The sequence below is a fragment of the Oncorhynchus mykiss genome, chromosome 17, assembly GCF_057628025.1.
Source record: "Oncorhynchus mykiss isolate SJ-2025 chromosome 17, ASM5762802v1, whole genome shotgun sequence".
Classification (NCBI taxonomy): Eukaryota; Metazoa; Chordata; class Actinopteri; order Salmoniformes; family Salmonidae; genus Oncorhynchus; species Oncorhynchus mykiss.
In genome coordinates this window covers 66043042-66060716 of record NC_143038.1, presented here as the reverse complement: position 1 = coordinate 66060716, position 17675 = coordinate 66043042, and the positions used below count along the sequence as shown (strand labels likewise).

Below are 17675 nucleotides of genomic sequence, written 5' to 3'. Positions count from 1 at the left end.
CACACTATTTGCACACATTCACATGCACGCACAACCTAGACACACACAGACACAGACATTGGGCCAGAGGGCTGGCTATTCAATATTATTACAGTAATAATCAACTACAGTTAAGAGCAACATCCTACAATTTAACACATGATAAAGATAACAACACAGTGGGTAAGGGCTGAAGCAAAACATATTCAATAATTTTTTATTAGTTGTTTATAAATACTGTTAATTAATGTATTATTACTGAACCAAGGTCTGTGTTCATCTCACATTCAATCACACAGTATCAGTAACATACTCAGGTCAGAGGGTTGGAGCATGTTAAAGGGTATTGCCAATGGATAGTGTTAGTACTGTAGTGCACTTTGACTCGCTAAAACAACATGCAACACATAGTAATCAAGTGAATTTCCTGAAAATAAAGTTTTGGTTTTAGACTGGTATCTCCACAGCCTTGAGAAAATGGTCTCTTTCAACAAATACAGTGCATGGCGGCAGAATTTCACTCACTCTCTTAACACATGTAATATACTGTATGAAGCATCTGATAGCAGGAGTGTCAGGCTGAGGTAAAGAGTATAGCCCCTCCAGGAGAGGTTATGGTTACCTACCTGCACAGTGACTACAACTATGGCCAGGGGATTTGTCCTAGTAAGGTCACATGGCCAGGGAAAACTCTGGAACCAAACTCTAACTAACCAATACACAACTATAGAATTATTAACATTATCATTGAGTGGTTTTTGGTCAGCGAGTTAGATTGCATTCTATGCTTTCAACACTGGGCAATAAAGTCACAGATAGATTTATGCCTCTATCACAGCCAGCACCATTTCTGATCTCACCCTCTACGGCATGTTTTCCTATCGTAGCTCAACATCAGAGTAATCAACGCCTGACGATTCAGGCACTCTAAATAGCTTCATAATATCTTTATCAATATATCATCATTTTTCAGACATGGTTTTTGTGTTGGCTAGTGTGGCAAAAACCCCATCATCACCTCTCATGTTTTATAATTAATAATGTCTGGCATCCAGAGACATCCATCCATCATAATGTATGTCCCAAAACAGACATTAAGAAATGGGTTTGTTATGGATGCTGCTACCGTAGTATGGGACAAGTTGTGAGGCTGCTATTGACGGAGACTCTCACAATCAATCCTAATAGAATCATGGTAGAACATCATGGAATCATGGTGGAACAAAGGTGTGTCATAGGCACATAATAAATTAGGTGAAAATGACAGACAGCCAGGGAGAAATCCAAACCCAGTCTAATAGAAATGATTAGCAGTAGAGGCATAATCCAGATTTGATTTATGCAAGAAAATAAAAGGCATGTGATATATCAGAAATTGTGTAATATAATAATATAATATAACCTAAAATATTGTCATATAATTTTATACAGACCATAAATGTCCAATATTTTGTTTTCTTGGATAGCTGTGAGTGTTATTATATAATACAATATCAGTACTTGTTGCATTTACAACTTGTCTATTTTTTTTATTTAATCTTTATTTAACTAGGCAAGTCAGTTAAAAACAAATTCTTATTTACAATGACGACCTAGGAACAGTGTGTTAAATGCCTTGTTAGACTTATACCTTGTCAGCTTGGGGATTCAATCTAGCAACCTTTCAGTTACTGGCCAAACACTCTAACCACTTTAACACGCTACCTGCCACCCAAGTCCTAAATCTAAGTCTTATCATCAGCTGATTTCAGTCAGTGTATGGCTGCGGATTGACTGCATTGTTTGAATGTTGGCATGTTGGCAGTTAATTTGAAAAATGTATGGAATTATTCCTCTAAAACTGGCTGCCTAGTTAGCTAACAAACATACAGTGCAGATACATTCTTCAAATTCATGATTTTGGAGAATATCTTATCACAGCACTGGCAAACCATGGTTGACCAACTCCCTGACCAAAATGGCTGCCCTTAATCCCATCATAAGAAGCTTCATGTCCATTCTAGCCAGACCGGTTGCTGCTTTAGCCAACTCCATTGTCATTTAGCCAACCATAAAATAATAGCATACAGTACCATAGTTTTGATTTGGCCAGACTTAGGCTACATAACAATGCAACGTGCACCTAGCAACTCAAGACTAGATAACCCCAGAAACAAATATGGCCACCATATAGAGGCTCAGAGGTTGAAACGTGAGAAGCATGTTCTACATACGTTGGCAGACAGCTGGGTAGTCAGGTTGGCCACTTTTTCCTGGGAGTTCTCCAGCTCGCGTCTCAGCTTGCGGATTTGCTGTGAAGAAAATGACAACAACAAGGTCCTTTAGACAGGCAGTGCAGGAAAACATATAATTTAACATAACTCCATACTGTGCTTTTCCCCACATCTCAAAGCACCTTACACTGTATGGTGATGTATGGCATTGGGTTTTGGCTGGGTAAGGTGCATGACACAAAGTAAGCTTATAAAAAATGTAAATTAATATAATGTTTTCCGGATGGGAGAGGATGAGATTATAAAGTAGGAAACTTGATGAAAAACAATAGACACATGGTTGCTGTATAGCAATGTCACTGCATGTCGAGTTACTCTGAACATGCTAAATAAATCAATTAAAAACACTGGAAAACAACAATGTTTCAGATCCTAAAGCCCTGAATGGATGGACGTGAACAGTACGGATGGACGAAAGCGAATGAGATGATATTTGGAAGATGAAGACAAGGCGAGAGTGGAACAGCAGATCAGCCTTACCTCTCCTTGTATCCGCTCCTCGGTCTTAGAGAGCATAGTAGGACGGAAAGAAGAAACAACAAGAAAGAGAGAGAGTGAACTTGGGAGAGAGAACTTGGGAGAGTGGACTTGGGGGCAGTGGATGATACGGTTGGTTAAGGTAGTTTCACAGTAGCTCTGTAAGTCTGGCCTTAGGTTGAAGGCACTATCCTGGGTTTACAGAGGGTAATGGGTTCAGACTGCATCCTATAGGAGTTCAGCAGGGTAAAAGCAGGGTAGAATAGCAGGGTTACCCAAATTCGGCCTGCGGGAATTATTATAATTGTTTTAATACTTTTCGTTGTTGGACATGAAAAGACCATAAACTCACCAGGAAATCAGGTTAAAGTGATTTTAATTTAGGAAATGTGTTCCCAAGTATTCCTACGCATAAATAGATAGGCATATGTGATCGTATCCCTATAAAACAATATCTGTTTGGGTGTCTTGCGGTCAATTTGCAGTGTACAAATGATTTAAAACTAGGTTCTGGACCATCTATTCAAGGAAAAATTGGCCCGTGGCTGAATGTAATTGGGGACCCCTGGCCTATATTGGGGACCCCTGGCCTATATTGGGGACCCCTGGCTGATATTGGGGACCCCTGGCCTATATTGGGGACCCCTGGCCTATATTGGGGACCCCTGGCTTATATTGGGGACCCCTATGCTATAATGGGGACCCCTGGCCTATATTGGGGACCCCTGGCTTATATTGGGGACCCCTGGCCTATATTGGGGACCCCTGGCCTATATTGGGGACCCCTAGCCTATATTGGGGACCCCTGGCCTATATTGGGGACCCCTGGCCTATATTGGGGACCCCTGGCCTATATTGGCGACCCCTGGCTTATATTGGGGACCCCTGGCCTATATTGGCGACCCCTGGCTTATATTGGGGACCCCTGGCCTATAGGAATTATATAAGGACACCAATTGTGAATTGTTATCTGGCATGTGTTTGTGCATCAGTAGCAGTCAAACCCCTTTATATAAACATACATATAATGTAAACATAATGGTAAAGAGCTGGGTAAACAATGAAGTAATCTATAAACCTTGGACAAAGTTGGAAAAGGAGAGAAAAGCCCATGTTTTGAGGTAAAAAGTTGTCGTTGACAGCTCTGGAACTCATCAATGACATGGCACAACATGTCACACCTCATGGCATGGCACACCTCACTTCAGGCATGTTTTTAATCCAAGAGAGAAACACTACATGGTTGTATTTCTACAGTTGGCAGGCCAGGCCTATATCACACACAGTCATGTCATTGTGAAGGGACCAACTGTTATAATCGTGAAAGTATATCCTGTAGGCACACAACAGCTGAGCCCAATAACTGTTTCTGGATGATTTAATAAGTATAGTACTCACCGAGGAATAGTTGGATGAAGTGTTTGATGCCAAGGAGAGGACAGAGCCATGGACTGAAATGGGTAGAGAGAGAAAACACAGAAAGAGACAGAGAGAGCAGAATACTGGTTTAATACTGACATATGCCATATTCACACTTCACAGAATATGCTACAAAGTGATTAATCTATCGTATTCAGATCTGTAAAAAAAATACTTTATAGCCAGTAAACCTGCTACTGTGAGTGTAGATACATGTACAACAAGGTATGAATTACAGTTGACCTGTGGCAGTATATAAGTACTTCATAGAAAACAACATAAAACATAACTCAACGCTGACAATGTTGAAGAAGAGATGAATGATTATAGAGGAGTGACAGAGAGAACTGGGTCACCTCATTACACCTTTACATAACGCACATCTACAGTAACATGGAGGCACTCTCTCTTTCTCTCGCTTCCTCTCTCTCTCTGTATTGAGAACACAGCCTCAAGGAGACCATTGGAGGGTTGTCTAGGCTGGGGGCCTGCAACATCACGGGAATGTGTTCCACAGGGTTGGAATAAGATCAGTTTCCCTTTAGTCGATTCAGGGAGTGAATAAATAGAAATCTCAAGTCATGAAAACTCAACAGTCACTCAAATGGAAATGGTGAAGGTGCATAAAGATGGCGGTCCCCATGTACACACCACAAACGCCAAATTTTCTAAGTTCTCCGTATTGTACAGTGCTCTCCGTTACAATGTTGTTGTATGTTCATTTGCACAATATACATAATCCCAATTCAAGCTTCAACACGGGCACGGGTGCTGATTTATAGGCACATTGAACCATATCACGCAGTAGTTTAAAAAGTCTGTGGATAGTGATCAAACGAAGACGTCATACTATCATTTATTACATCTTTATCCACCTTCGCTATTGGAATTTCAATGAATTTCCTGAATTGAAATGGAGCTTACCTCAAACCTGGTTTCTTTATTAACTGAGGGCCTCAGTAGAAGAAGGATAAGCCAACATGGGCCAGCCATAGAAATGGAGCCAAAGGGCTAGCAACAGAAACGGAGCCATAGGGTCCAGCTTTAGAAATGGAGGCATAGGGCTAGCCATAGAAATGGAGCCATAGGTTCCAGCTTTAGAAATGGAGCCATAGGGCTAGCCATAGAAACGGAGCCATAGGGTCCAGCTTTAGAAATGGAGCCATAGGGCTAGCCATAGAAACGGAGCCATAGGGTCCAGCTTTAGAAATGGAGCCATAAGGCTAGCCATAGAAACGGGGCCATAGGGTCCAGCTTTAGAAATGGAGCCATAGGGATAGCCATAGAAATGGAGCCATATAGGCCAGCTTTAGAAATGAAATGATATATTTGTATACAGGTTACTTACATGTGCTAGCTGTCTCACAGTCATCCCCAGGCTCGCGGAAGGATCCAGAGCGCATCATGCTCTTGGGCCGGTCGGCCAGTGACATGGTGCTGCCCAGTGGAGAGGTGCCATACAGGTCGAAGGACATGTCGTTGGTGGGGATACTGTTGGAGCGGGTTATCCTGGGGGCACCGCTCGGGATGGGGGCAACTGGGAGGGCAGGAAAGTTGGCATGAGTAAGAGGCAGGCTGGCACAGAAACTGTATGAGGCACGCACGTACACTACATACTCACACACACTCATACATACCTGCACTCACTCACACATACCTGCACTCACTCACACTCAGTCACTCACACGCAAACACCGACACACACACACACTCCCGAGGGGAACCTCACCCTGATGACTCAGTGTAAGGAGACACTCAGGTTCCACAAACAGTTAAAGTGATATACAGTATGTATACACATACATAGCATTGCTTTACTCAGAGCGTCTTTTATATCTCCTGCCTATTCACGCTTCATCAGTACACACATAAGAGATCATCACATTTTACTGACACAGCCAAATCTTAACTATAAAATAAATATTTAACTATGTAACTTGATTAGTTCTGAATATGATTAGAACCATTTCTGAACTATAACGTCAACAGGGTGTTAATGTACTTCAGTGGATATACATTTACTGTATTCACAGGAACTATAACGTCAACAGGGTGTTAATGTACTTCAGTGGATATACATTTACTGTATTCACAGGAACTATAACGTCAACAGGGTGTTAATGTACTTCAGTGGATATACATTTACTGTATTCATAGGAACTATAACGTCAACAGGGTGTTAATGTACTTCAGTGGATATACATTTACTGTATTCAAAGGAACTATAACGTCAACAGGGTGTTAATGTACTTCAGTGGATATACATTTACTGTATTCACAGGAACTATAACGTCAACAGGGTGTTAATGTACTTCAGTGGATACACATTTACTGTATTCACAGGAACCATAACGTCAACAGGGTGTTATTGTACTTCAGTGGATACACATTTACTGTATTCACAGGAACTATAACGTCAACAGGGTGTTAATGTACTTCAGTGGATACACATTTACTGTATTCACAGGAACTATAACGTCAACAGGGTGTTAATGTACTTCAGTGGATACACATTTACTGTATTCACAGGAACTATAACGTCAACAGGGTGTTAATGTACTTCAGTGGATACACATTTACTGTATTCACAGGAACTATAACGTCAACAGGGTGTTAATGTACTTCAGTGGATACACATTTACTGTATTCACAGGCTCATACTAAAGGAGCGTTGTGTGTTTCTATAATTCAACACGACTAACATCACACGGACTCAAAGTAAATGCATCCGCTGCTGCCGGGCTGTTACTGCTGCTTTCATCCTGTGCCTTAAACCTTTCAAATGTATCTGTGTTGAAATACAGACCACCAGGAAGATTAGTCTGAATGAGAGTTTAGAGTTCCAGTCAGTCTTCAGACCCGCAGGGCTGTGGATGGATAAAGGTGCAGTAGACTGAGACTCACCCACGTTAGTGAGGACAGCCTTGCCAGAGGAGAGGTGGGGAATGTGGGTGGGCGATGGCAGCTGAGGGGGGCTCTCGCTCTCCATCAGGCTCACTGCGGTGTGAGAGTGACGCCTCTCCTTCCCCTCCGACTGATCCTCTGACAGACCAGAGCTGTAGCGACTGGAGCAGGGCATGGAGAAGAAAGCAACAATTAAACATGTGCCTCGGACGAGAAAAATATACTACATCATTTGTACATTGGATACAGCAAATGTGTCATAAAACAATGAAAAACTTACTTGACATACCCTAATCCTTTCTTGGGTAAGGTGTTCCTGTCTGTTTGCAAACTTGTAGAGAAAGAACAAGACAACAATAATTACCTTTTCTGCAATCAAACAATCAATGATAGTAGAACATCTTGTTATTAATAATATTTCAGATGCAGTAGAAAGATGGCAACAGTTTGATCATAGTATGTTCCTACATACAGATACTGACTAGTGAAGTACAGGGTTCCGAAACCTATTCCACCTCATCATCAGGGTCTTGCTCCTGTCTAGACCCACCTGTCTGGGAGATTGAGGGAGGTCCTGCTCCCAGCACCCCAGGTCCCTGTGCTCCTCGTCTCCTCCCTGTCCCTGTCTCTGTAGCTGTCCCTGTCCCTGTCTCTGGACTCTGCCCTGATATATCCTCCACTGGGAGGAACACTCATGGTGAGGGGAAGTGACTCCATGCTGCGGTGTAGGCCAGACAGTTTGGGGTAGAGCAGCGGAGAGCCGCCCATGGACAGGGTCTGGTTGGGGTAGCAGCTGGGGGAGTCGAGGTGCAGGATGGGTGCTGGGCTGGGGGTGATGCCCCGGGGGATGGTGCTGTGTGGCACGGACCCAGCCAGGTCCTGGAGCTTGGAGTAGGGGGGCACTTTAGGAGGGAGGTCCTGAATGGTCACGCACGAGTCCAGGCTGTTGGAGTTGACCTTGTCCAGGTGTGCCAGGCTGGGAGGCCGACCCAGAGATTTGCAGCTCAGCATCCTATGAATTAGACATGAGACACAGAATGTCAGATCCAGCACCATCCAGAACCGCGAAGGCTCCAGAGACGCTGCTTTTCTGGACTTGTTCTCAGGCCTGGCATGAAAAAGACATGAAAACACGGCACGCAAAATGACAGTGACTTGTTTTCTTGCTGTGTTGTTCTCTTATGTCTATAAAGCGGTTTGAGTAGTTAAAAAAATTACACAGTAACTCTTCCTAAAATATCTTAGAACATTCAGCTGAGCAAACTGGGTCGACACTAACAGAGTAATATATGTAGCTGGTTCTATAAACCCCAAACCACCGCAAAAGGAGTACTGTAACTAAAAATTGCACAATTTTAATGTACTGTAGGAATGTATCTGGATGGTGACTTTACCTCTGAGTGGTGGGTGATGAGAGCTCAGGGTATTTGCTGCTGCTGGCCCTACGCAGCCCATGCAGTTTGGCGCTAGTCTCCCCAGTAGAATCACCCTGACAGTCTGCCATCTTCAGAGAGCCACACAGGGAGCCCATATCAGACGCCACTGCCTTGGCCTTAGCCCTCTCCTTCTCCTTCTCCCTGTCTGTCTGGTTGACAGGGCCTGTGCTCCCTCCTCGACTGCCCCCCTTAGTGCTTCCACTGCCAGTCTCTTTCCCCCTGGGGCCGGGGCAGGCCATGGAGATAGGCTTCAGGCTGAGCATGCCGGGGTCCATGCAGCTGCTGGCGGGCCGGGCCGACCCAGGGCGGCCGATCAGGCTGAGGGTGCTGGACTTGGCGGGGCGTGGCAGGCTGCGGTACTGGAGGCTGTTACGGGCGCTGGGCCCCAGGAAGCCCCCCTCCTCACTGCCGGTGGCGTCAAAGCTATTCTTACGTCCCACTCTTCCTCCTCCTCCTCCAACTCCCAGAGGCTTCACTGGGATGCCAGAAGACTTGGGCATCTTGCCCAAGGTGGCAGAGCCACCAGAGATGGTACTGCCCCCTGCTGTCATTACGGTGGCAGTGCTGGTGGTCGGGAGCCTCTTGTAGCCGAACGAGGCCCCGGCAGAGGGCTTGACCAGGCCGGATGGGGGCTTGCGGAGTTCCCGGTTCTGCGGAAGATGATCCCTCCCGGCGTCAGAACGAGATCGCTGCAGCCCAGCAGCCTTCACAGACATCTTTGTCTTGTCCACCGCCCTGTGGTCACTCTTTGGTGCTGCAGAGAGAGAGAGAGATACATGTCTTCATTCTTTTGGAACTTTTGTGAATGTAATGTTTAATGTAAAAAAAAAAGTTTTATTTCACTTTTGTTTATTATCTACTTCACTTGCATTGGCAATGTTAACATATGTTTCCCATGCCAATAAAGCCCTTGAATTGAGAGAGATTAGATTCAACCATACCATTATCATTAGTCATGATTAGTCAGCTACCAGCTGTAATAATGAGTAGAGCTGAAAGTGGACCATTGCATATAGATCAAGAGTGAAAGAAAGCATCAGTCAACTGGCTGGATGTGGATGACAGCATCATTACTAATGTTGGACGACCAGAACCGTACCCTATGGCTTAATGGCTACTTGGTCACATAAAAGCAGCTGTATATAACAAGAAACATGTGTATTTACTTAGAGATGGTTAATGTTCCCTAGATGAAGACAACTAGTCACCAACATACAGCCACAAACATCTCAGAGGTACTGCAGACATGTCTGTGTGACAAACTGGGCCCTTGACCAAGACGTAATGAAATGCAATGGGCAAATACTTTGGTGACTGACAAAATTAGGGAAAGGCTTAGTTTTTATTAATCGCACTCTGTAACTTGTGCATTCATATTATTCTGGAAACTTGACATGTACAAGTCACAAAAATGTTTTCCAGACACATTTATAAATGCATGCATTATTGGGGGGTCGACTAAGCTAACATATGGTCACACCATGGATCATTTTAGGACCCCTGTAGGTATACATTTGTTTTATTTAATTTGGTATTTATTACTATACTATAGCCCATAGAAACACATTGAATAACAAACACATTCATAAATGGCAATACAGACAGAACAAACACATTCATAAATGGCAATACAGACAGAACAAACACATTCATAAATGGCAATACAGACAGAACAAACACATTCATAAATGGCAATACAGACAGAACAAACACATTCATAAATGGCAATACAGACAGAACAAACACATTCATAAATGGCAATACAGACAGAACAAACACATTCATAAATGGCAATACAGACAGAACAAACACATTCATATATGGCAATACAGACAGAACAAACACATTCATAAATGGCAATACAGACAGAACAAACACATTCATAAATGGCAATACAGACAGAACAAACACATTCATAAATGGCAATACAGACAGAACAAACACATTCATAAATGGCAAAACAGACAGAACAAACACATTCATAAATGGCAATACAGACAGAACAAACACATCCATAAATGGCAATACAGACAGAACAAACACATTCATAAATGGCAATACAGACAGAACAAACACATTCATAAATGGCAAAACAGACAGAACAAACACATTCATAAATGGCAATACAGACAGAACAAACACATTCATAAATGGCAATACAGACAGAACAAACACATTCATAAATGGCAAAACAGACAGAACAAACACATTCATAAATGGCAATACAGACAGAACAAACACATTCATAAATGGCAATACAGACAGAACAAACACATTCATAAATGGCAATACAGACAGAACAAACACATTCATAAATGGCAATACAGACAGTAAAAAACGATCATAAGGAAGGATCATAAGGAGTGTCTGTCCTATATTTAGGAGATACAAGAAAGCACAGGAAATATTTTTGTTTTTTAGACACATATTTAACCCCTTTTTTTTTGTTACAACACTACCTTCATACTCCCATTCGCGTTTTACACGGGTCCCGGGTTTCCTTCAGATGAGTCTCATGACATTTGTGAGGGTTAGCAGAAAAGCAGAATATCCCCTTTCCATAGTGGGATCATAATAGTTTGTAGCCCAAACGGTTCGGTACCTGCAGACAGAAGCTGTCACATCGGCTGAACCGACTTCCCATTGTGATCGTGTGGGTCTCATCTTTCCATAGAGTGGTCATTTTAGTTTGTAGGGCAAACTGTTCGGACGCTAAAGACATTTTCATCAGAAGGCTGATTTTCTGGATGCCTCGTGGTCTGACAAACACCTCTGTATCCCGGCCACCTTCCACCGCAGGTGTGGAAGGATGATATCAGTGGATTGAACATCCATGGAAAATGATTTCCTGCTGCCCATGGAAAATGATTTCCTGCTGCCCATGGAAAATGATTTCCTGCTGCCCATGGAAAATTATTTCCTGCTGCCCATGGAAAATTATTTCTCTAGCTTAAACTGACACATTTTAATGGCTATTTGTTTAAATTATGTTACTTAGATTGACGAACGGGCGCGTCAATAGACTCTTCAGGAATAACAGAGGCGTTATAAAGTAACAGTGCATGTCACTCAGTCAGGGAGAAAAGGTAAAGGTTAGTTAAGAAAGCAAAAGCAAAGAGCAGTAAAATAGCTGCCAGTCTTTCCCATGTGACATAGCCTCAATTGGACACCATCAATGGAATTCAAGATACAATCAGACATGTAAAGCAGCATAACTGATTGGGGAAATTAAAAAGAAAATAGTGTCTGTTTGGGAATATCACAAGACTGCATTTTCAGCCCAGAGAATGATGCCAAAAAACATAGAGCCTCCTAATCAGCCACATTAATCAGACGAATAAGCGGTCGAGGGCATTACAATAAATTGCATCAGTCAGGAAATTGAACTGCAGTTTGATTGTTTCCTCTATTGTTCAATCATAATTCGATTGCGAGGAATTAAATAACCCCTAAACACAACATTATTGCTGTGATCAGATGGATGAGTCACTACACATCATTGTAATCCACTGCATTTCATTACTAGCAAACAATAGATCCACAGAACTGGCTTTAGGCTGAATAAAAGGTAATGCACTACATTGCACACCAGTGGAGGCTGCTGAGGGGAGGACGGCTCATAATAATGGATGAAATGGAGTGAATGGAATGGTATGGAAATTGTGTGATACCATTCCATTCACTAAATTCCAGCCATTGTACTCCATTCCAGCCATTATAAAGAGCCATCCTCCCCTCAGCAGCCTCCACTGCTGCACACTCTTGCTACTACGTCTTAGTCTGAAAAATGTGCATTTTTACTTGAACTATGAATCAGAGAAAAATATGATTTAAAAAAAAGAGTTCATTAAGAAAAAAGTCACACACCCGCCATTTGAAATGCCATACTGCACTTTGTACTGTTGGAAAGGAAACCTTTTGTTGCTGTTTAAATGTCCTTTTCCTACTGATACTGCCCATAAAGTTTAATGTGGTATGTGTAGTCCTCAAACTCAGGTATGGAGCGAAAATATGTTCAAATTCATTATACATTTTTTCCCCCTTCATTTAACCAGGTAGGCCAGTTGAGAACAAGTTCTCATTTACAACTGCGACCTGGCCAAGATAAAGCAAAGCAGTGCGACAAAAACAACAACACAGACTTACACATAAACAAACGTACAGTCAATAACACAATTGAAAAAAATATATGTACAGTATGTGCAAATGTAGAACAGTAGGGAGGTAAGGCAATAAATAGACAATAGAAGCGAAATAATTACAATTTAGCGTTAACACTGGAGTGATAGATGTGCAGATGATGATGTGCAAGTAGAGATACTAGGGTGCAAAAGAGCAAGAAGATAAATAACAATATGGGGATGAGGTAGTTAGGTGTGCTATTTACAGATTGGCTGTCTACAGGTACAGTGATCGGTAAGCTGCTCTGACAGCTGATCCTCAAAGTTAGAGAGGGAGATATAAGACAAAGAATGCTTCACAGACAGTGTTTTACAGTGAGTTTGTCTTTGATAAGAAGCATGGGAAGATTAACCAAGAGAGAAACCCAAAGAGATGATCCTTGTTCTGTATGGAATACACTGGCATTTCTTCTCAGTGTTCTTGTACAGTACTAGGCCTTCCAATCAAACTCTGGCACTGACTTTCAACATTTCATTTGGTATCAAGCAGATATCTGCTGGCCGTGGCTACTCTCCATGTGGAATCCATTTAGGGGAGGTTATGGACGACAAAGATATCTTGCAAAACAAGTTAACAATCATGTTTCCTCCCCCGAAGATGTCACGCCATTCATACTTCTACTTTAACACAAACACCCTCTTTATGAATGCAAGCAGTAAAAACCCTTTCCTGTATAGCAGTCACTTGGAATAATGATTTCAATATAATCATCAAATTGCTAAATTACTCCCAACTCAACAGGACTGGACCAACAGCAAGGTGTATAGTGTAGAGAGAGAGAGAGAGAGAGACGTGGGCCCTGGCAGTAAACACCCAAAATACTAAAATAAATGATTTTCCAGAGAAGATCCAGATCTCAGGGAATTAGACCAAAGTTCACAATTGGTACAGAATATATATAGTACTGCACACACTACAATTACTTAGGTTTAAAAATAAGCTTAACTGGGCACATTAATGATGCAGTGAATGAACTGAGAGACAAAACAAGCAGGGCATTCTACGCCATTAAAAAACTAACTCAAATTGAATGTGTGATTGAACCAATTGCACTTTATGGCAGCTAGGTGGGGGGTCAACTTGCAAAACAATATGTCAACCAATGGGACAAAAACCCCATTGAAACGTGCATGCAGAGTTCTGTAAGATTCTCCTACGTGTCCCGAGGAAAACTACTAACAATGCATGCAGGGCAGAGTTAGGCCAATATCCACTAATAAACTCCAAAAAGAGCAATTCAGTTTTAGAAACATCTAAAATACAGTGACCCCCTCTCATATCATTACCAAGCCCTGCAATACCAAGAGCTGAGCAAAAAATATAGTCCCCTCATCCAGCTGGTCCTGGGGCTGAGTTCACAAACCTGTTCTGCTAACGCACTGAAGCCTCAGGACCAGAACTTCCAGTCATTCAGATCAAAACAAATTACAACACAGTCCAAACAAAACCTCATTATTTATTGGGAAACACAAGCACAAACCAAAATGCTGTGCTATCTGGCCCTAAATCGACTAAATCGACTATACACCGTGGCAAACTATTTGACCATGGTTACCATGGTTACTGATCAAAATCTTAGAAAACCCTTGATGGGGGCCTCCCAAGTGGGGCAGTGGTGTTGGGCACTGCATAAAAGTGCTAGCTGTTCTCTATAGATCCTGGTTTGAGGCCAGGCTCTGTCGCAGCCGGCCGCAACCGGGGGGTTTGGCTGGGTCGTGTTTTGGAGGACACGGCTCTCGACCTTTGACTCTCCCGAGAAGCAGCAATGAGACAAGACTGTAACTACTAATTGGATATCACGAAATTAGGGAGAAAATGGGATTAAAATATATTTAAATTTTAAATAAAAAAAAACTTGAGAAAGTACAGGCTTGCCATTGAGAAGGGTAGACACAAGAAAACAAAGGCTGTGCAACCACTTCACTACAGCAGAACCCGAGACAGAGAGTTTCATTTCCCCTTATTCAATGTTTCAAAGACCTCTCTGATGAGGATAGGCTATATGTGCTGTTGGGTCGGGGCACTACATTGCTGCCGGCCGTAAGATCAGGGACAGTGTCTGACAGACCAAGCAACCTGGACATGTCCTTTATGCTTATTGTTATTGTTCAATGTATGGTTATTTTGACCCTTGGTTATTGTTGTTACTGTTGATTATTATTATTAATTATGTTAATATTGTAAAGTAAGCTTTGGCAATACGTACATTGTTACATCATGACAATAAAAAGCACACTGAATTGAATTGAGAGAGAGAGGGGAGAAAGACCTTAGAGCGAGAGAATCAGAGCGAGAGAGGCAGAGCGAGAGAGGCAGAGCAAGAGAGGCAGAGCGAGAGAGGCAGAACGAGAGAGAGACAGAGATAGAGATAACACATGTTATTCAATCTGACCTGCCACTTTGAGCACGCTCTGAGAGGTGTGGGTAATGGGTGAGGTCACGCCCACAGGAGGGTGGCGCCCCTTCTTATTAAAGTTCCCTGGCTGACCCAGGATCTGGGGCTTCCTCAGTTCCCCTTTGACCCCTGCGTCCTCACTAGCACTCTCCATGGGTCTCGAGGACTTCCTCCACTTGCTGGGGGTCTCGGTCTTGAGGCTCCCAGTTTCGTAGCTGCCCCCGTCCATCTTGCGTGCGGCCTTGGCATCCTCACTGTACCAGGACAGGCCACTCTCCACCAGGGAGCGCTTCTCAGCATCGGTGCGGAGCTGCATAGGGACATAGGGACATAACCATTGAGATATGAAGTATTCTGCAAATGGAAAAATTATATTTGTATGGTCACAATGGTAAACACAGTGTTGAAGTCAATTCCATTTTAGTTCAATCAATGAAGAAAAATAATTGAAATTCAGATTTAGGAATTCTTGAATTTTCTGAATTTAACATTTTTATTGTAGGGGTCATGTGAGAGGCAGCCAGGTGTGTGTTCGTGTGTGCGTACATATGAGACACTGTGTTTGTTATCTCTGCCAGAACCTCAGTTTACACTCAGTAATCTCTGCTGTCCCGTCTGAGTGCCTGTCTGCATTTCAGAGAAAGAGCATGTGGGAGGAACTGATAAGCCTATACTGTTTAACATCAGAGATTCACTGCAGTCACTATGTTATGATCTGCGGAGTCTTTCACTGCAGTAGTCACTAATAGAAATAATGAATCAAGGATGAATCATGTTCTCCTTTAAATCCCATAATGGATGATCAGTCTTTTTGACTTGGCGTTCTGAAGCCACATTGCATACTCATGACATGCATTGTGGATGACGTGCTACATGAAAGGTTGGTCAATCTGGGCTGATTTAACAGTGTACTCGATTCCAAATGCCCCAGTCTTGCTTCAGCTATTTTCACAATGTTTTTCAACACCCTCCCCTTTCTAGGCCACTGCTACCATATTACGTAACGACTGCTCTTTCGTGGTCTGCGGGGCAGGCACAATATTAACTGTCCAATTAAACTAGAACCAGCTGAGAATGATTAACTCTGACCTTTCCTTACAATAACGTTCAGCACGGTGGCCAAGGATGGGAATGGCTAAAACAATACAGTACCTTCCTGTAGGGCACAATTCACTTCAACTCTATTGAATCACCTCTGCTCTCCTCTTTGTTGAGCAGCGCAAGACTCATTCATCAAAACAACAAGGACACAATGCTGTTTCACCCAACGCGTACCTGAGCAGAAGTCTGTTAATACAAGGTGGACACTGGTTTAGTGGGTAAGTCCATAGATAGAAACTAAAACAGGACACACCCGTGCTCAGGTCTGTTCAATGCTGGTCTGACGAATCTGATTCCACGCTTCAAGATTGCTTTGATCACGTGGACTGGGATATGTTCCGCATTGCGGCGAACAACAACATTGATGAATACGCTGATTTGGTGAGCGAGTTTATTAGCAAGTGCATCGGTGATATTGTACCAATGTTGACTATTAAAACCTTCCCCAACCAGAAACCATTGATTGATGGCAGCATTCGCGCAAAACTGAAAGCGCGAACCACTGCATTTAATCATGGCAAGGTGACCGGAAACATGACCAAATATAAACAGTGTAGCTATTCCCTCCGCAAGGCAATCAAACAAGCTAAGCGTCAGTAGAGAGACAAAGTAGAGTCACAATTCAACAGCTCAGACACGAGACGTATGTGGCAGGGTCTACAGTCAATCACGGATTACAAAAAGAAAACCAGCCCCGACCGGGGACACCGACGTCTTGCTCCCAGACAAACTAAACAACTTCTTTGCTCGCTTTGAGGACAATACAGTGCAACTGACACGGCCCACTACCAAAACCTTCGGGCTCTCCTTCACCATAGCCAACGTGAGTAAAACATTTAAACGTGTTATTAACCCTCGCAAGGCAGCCGGCCCAGACGGCATACCTAGCCGTGTCCTCAGAGCATGCACAGACCAGCAACCTGGTATGTTTAAGGACATATTCAATCCATCCCTGTCCCAGTCTGCTGTTCCCACATGCTTCAAGAGGGCCACCATTGTTCCTGTTCCCAAGAAAGCTAAGGTAACTGAGCTAAATGACTATCGCCCCGTAGCATTCACTTCCGCCATCATGCAGTGCTTTGAGAAACTAGTCAAGGATCAGATCACCTCCACCCTACCTGACACCCTAGACCCACTCCAATTTGCTTTCTGCCCCAATAGGTCCACAGATGACGCAATCACAATCAAACTGCACACTGTCCTAACCCATCTGGACAAGAGGAATGCCTATGTAAGAATGCTGTTCATCGATTACAGCTCAGCATTTAACACCATAGTACCCTCCAAATTCGTCATTAAGCTCGAGACCCTGGGTCTCGACCCCGCCCTGTGCAACTGGGTCCTGGACTTTCTGAAGGACCGCCCCCAGGTGGAGAGGGAAGGTAACAACATCTCCACCCCGCTAATCCTCAACACTGGGGCCCCACAAATCAAATCAAATTTTATTTGTCACATACACATGGTTAGCAGATGTTAATGCGAGTGTAGCGAAATGGTGCGTTCTCAGCC

At 43.1% G+C, this 17675-nt stretch overlaps 1 protein-coding gene across 17 annotated transcripts in view; it reads right to left on the bottom strand.

The window, feature by feature from the left end:
* LOC110493275 (neuron navigator 1) overlaps window positions 1-17675 on the bottom strand; it is a 175874-nt gene that overhangs the window by 24271 nt on the left and 133928 nt on the right. For 7 of the 17 annotated variants that reach the window (XM_090206331.1, XM_090206334.1, XM_090206332.1 and 4 more), the window contains 9 exons: window positions 15063-15375; window positions 8447-9242; window positions 7603-8064; window positions 7333-7383; window positions 7053-7213; window positions 5497-5685; window positions 4128-4180; window positions 2733-2756; window positions 2193-2270 (listed from right to left, as the gene is read on the bottom strand). In XM_090206331.1, the coding sequence (XP_090062457.1) occupies window positions 2193-2270; window positions 2733-2756; window positions 4128-4180; window positions 5497-5685; window positions 7053-7213; window positions 7333-7383; window positions 7603-8064; window positions 8447-9242; window positions 15063-15375 (2127 nt within the window). The remainder of the gene's footprint in view (window positions 1-2192; window positions 2271-2732; window positions 2757-4127; window positions 4181-5496; window positions 5686-7052; window positions 7214-7332; window positions 7384-7602; window positions 8065-8446; window positions 9243-15062; window positions 15376-17675) is intronic. The other 10 variants (XM_090206333.1, XM_090206346.1, XM_090206342.1 and 7 more) reach the window with 3 other exon arrangements.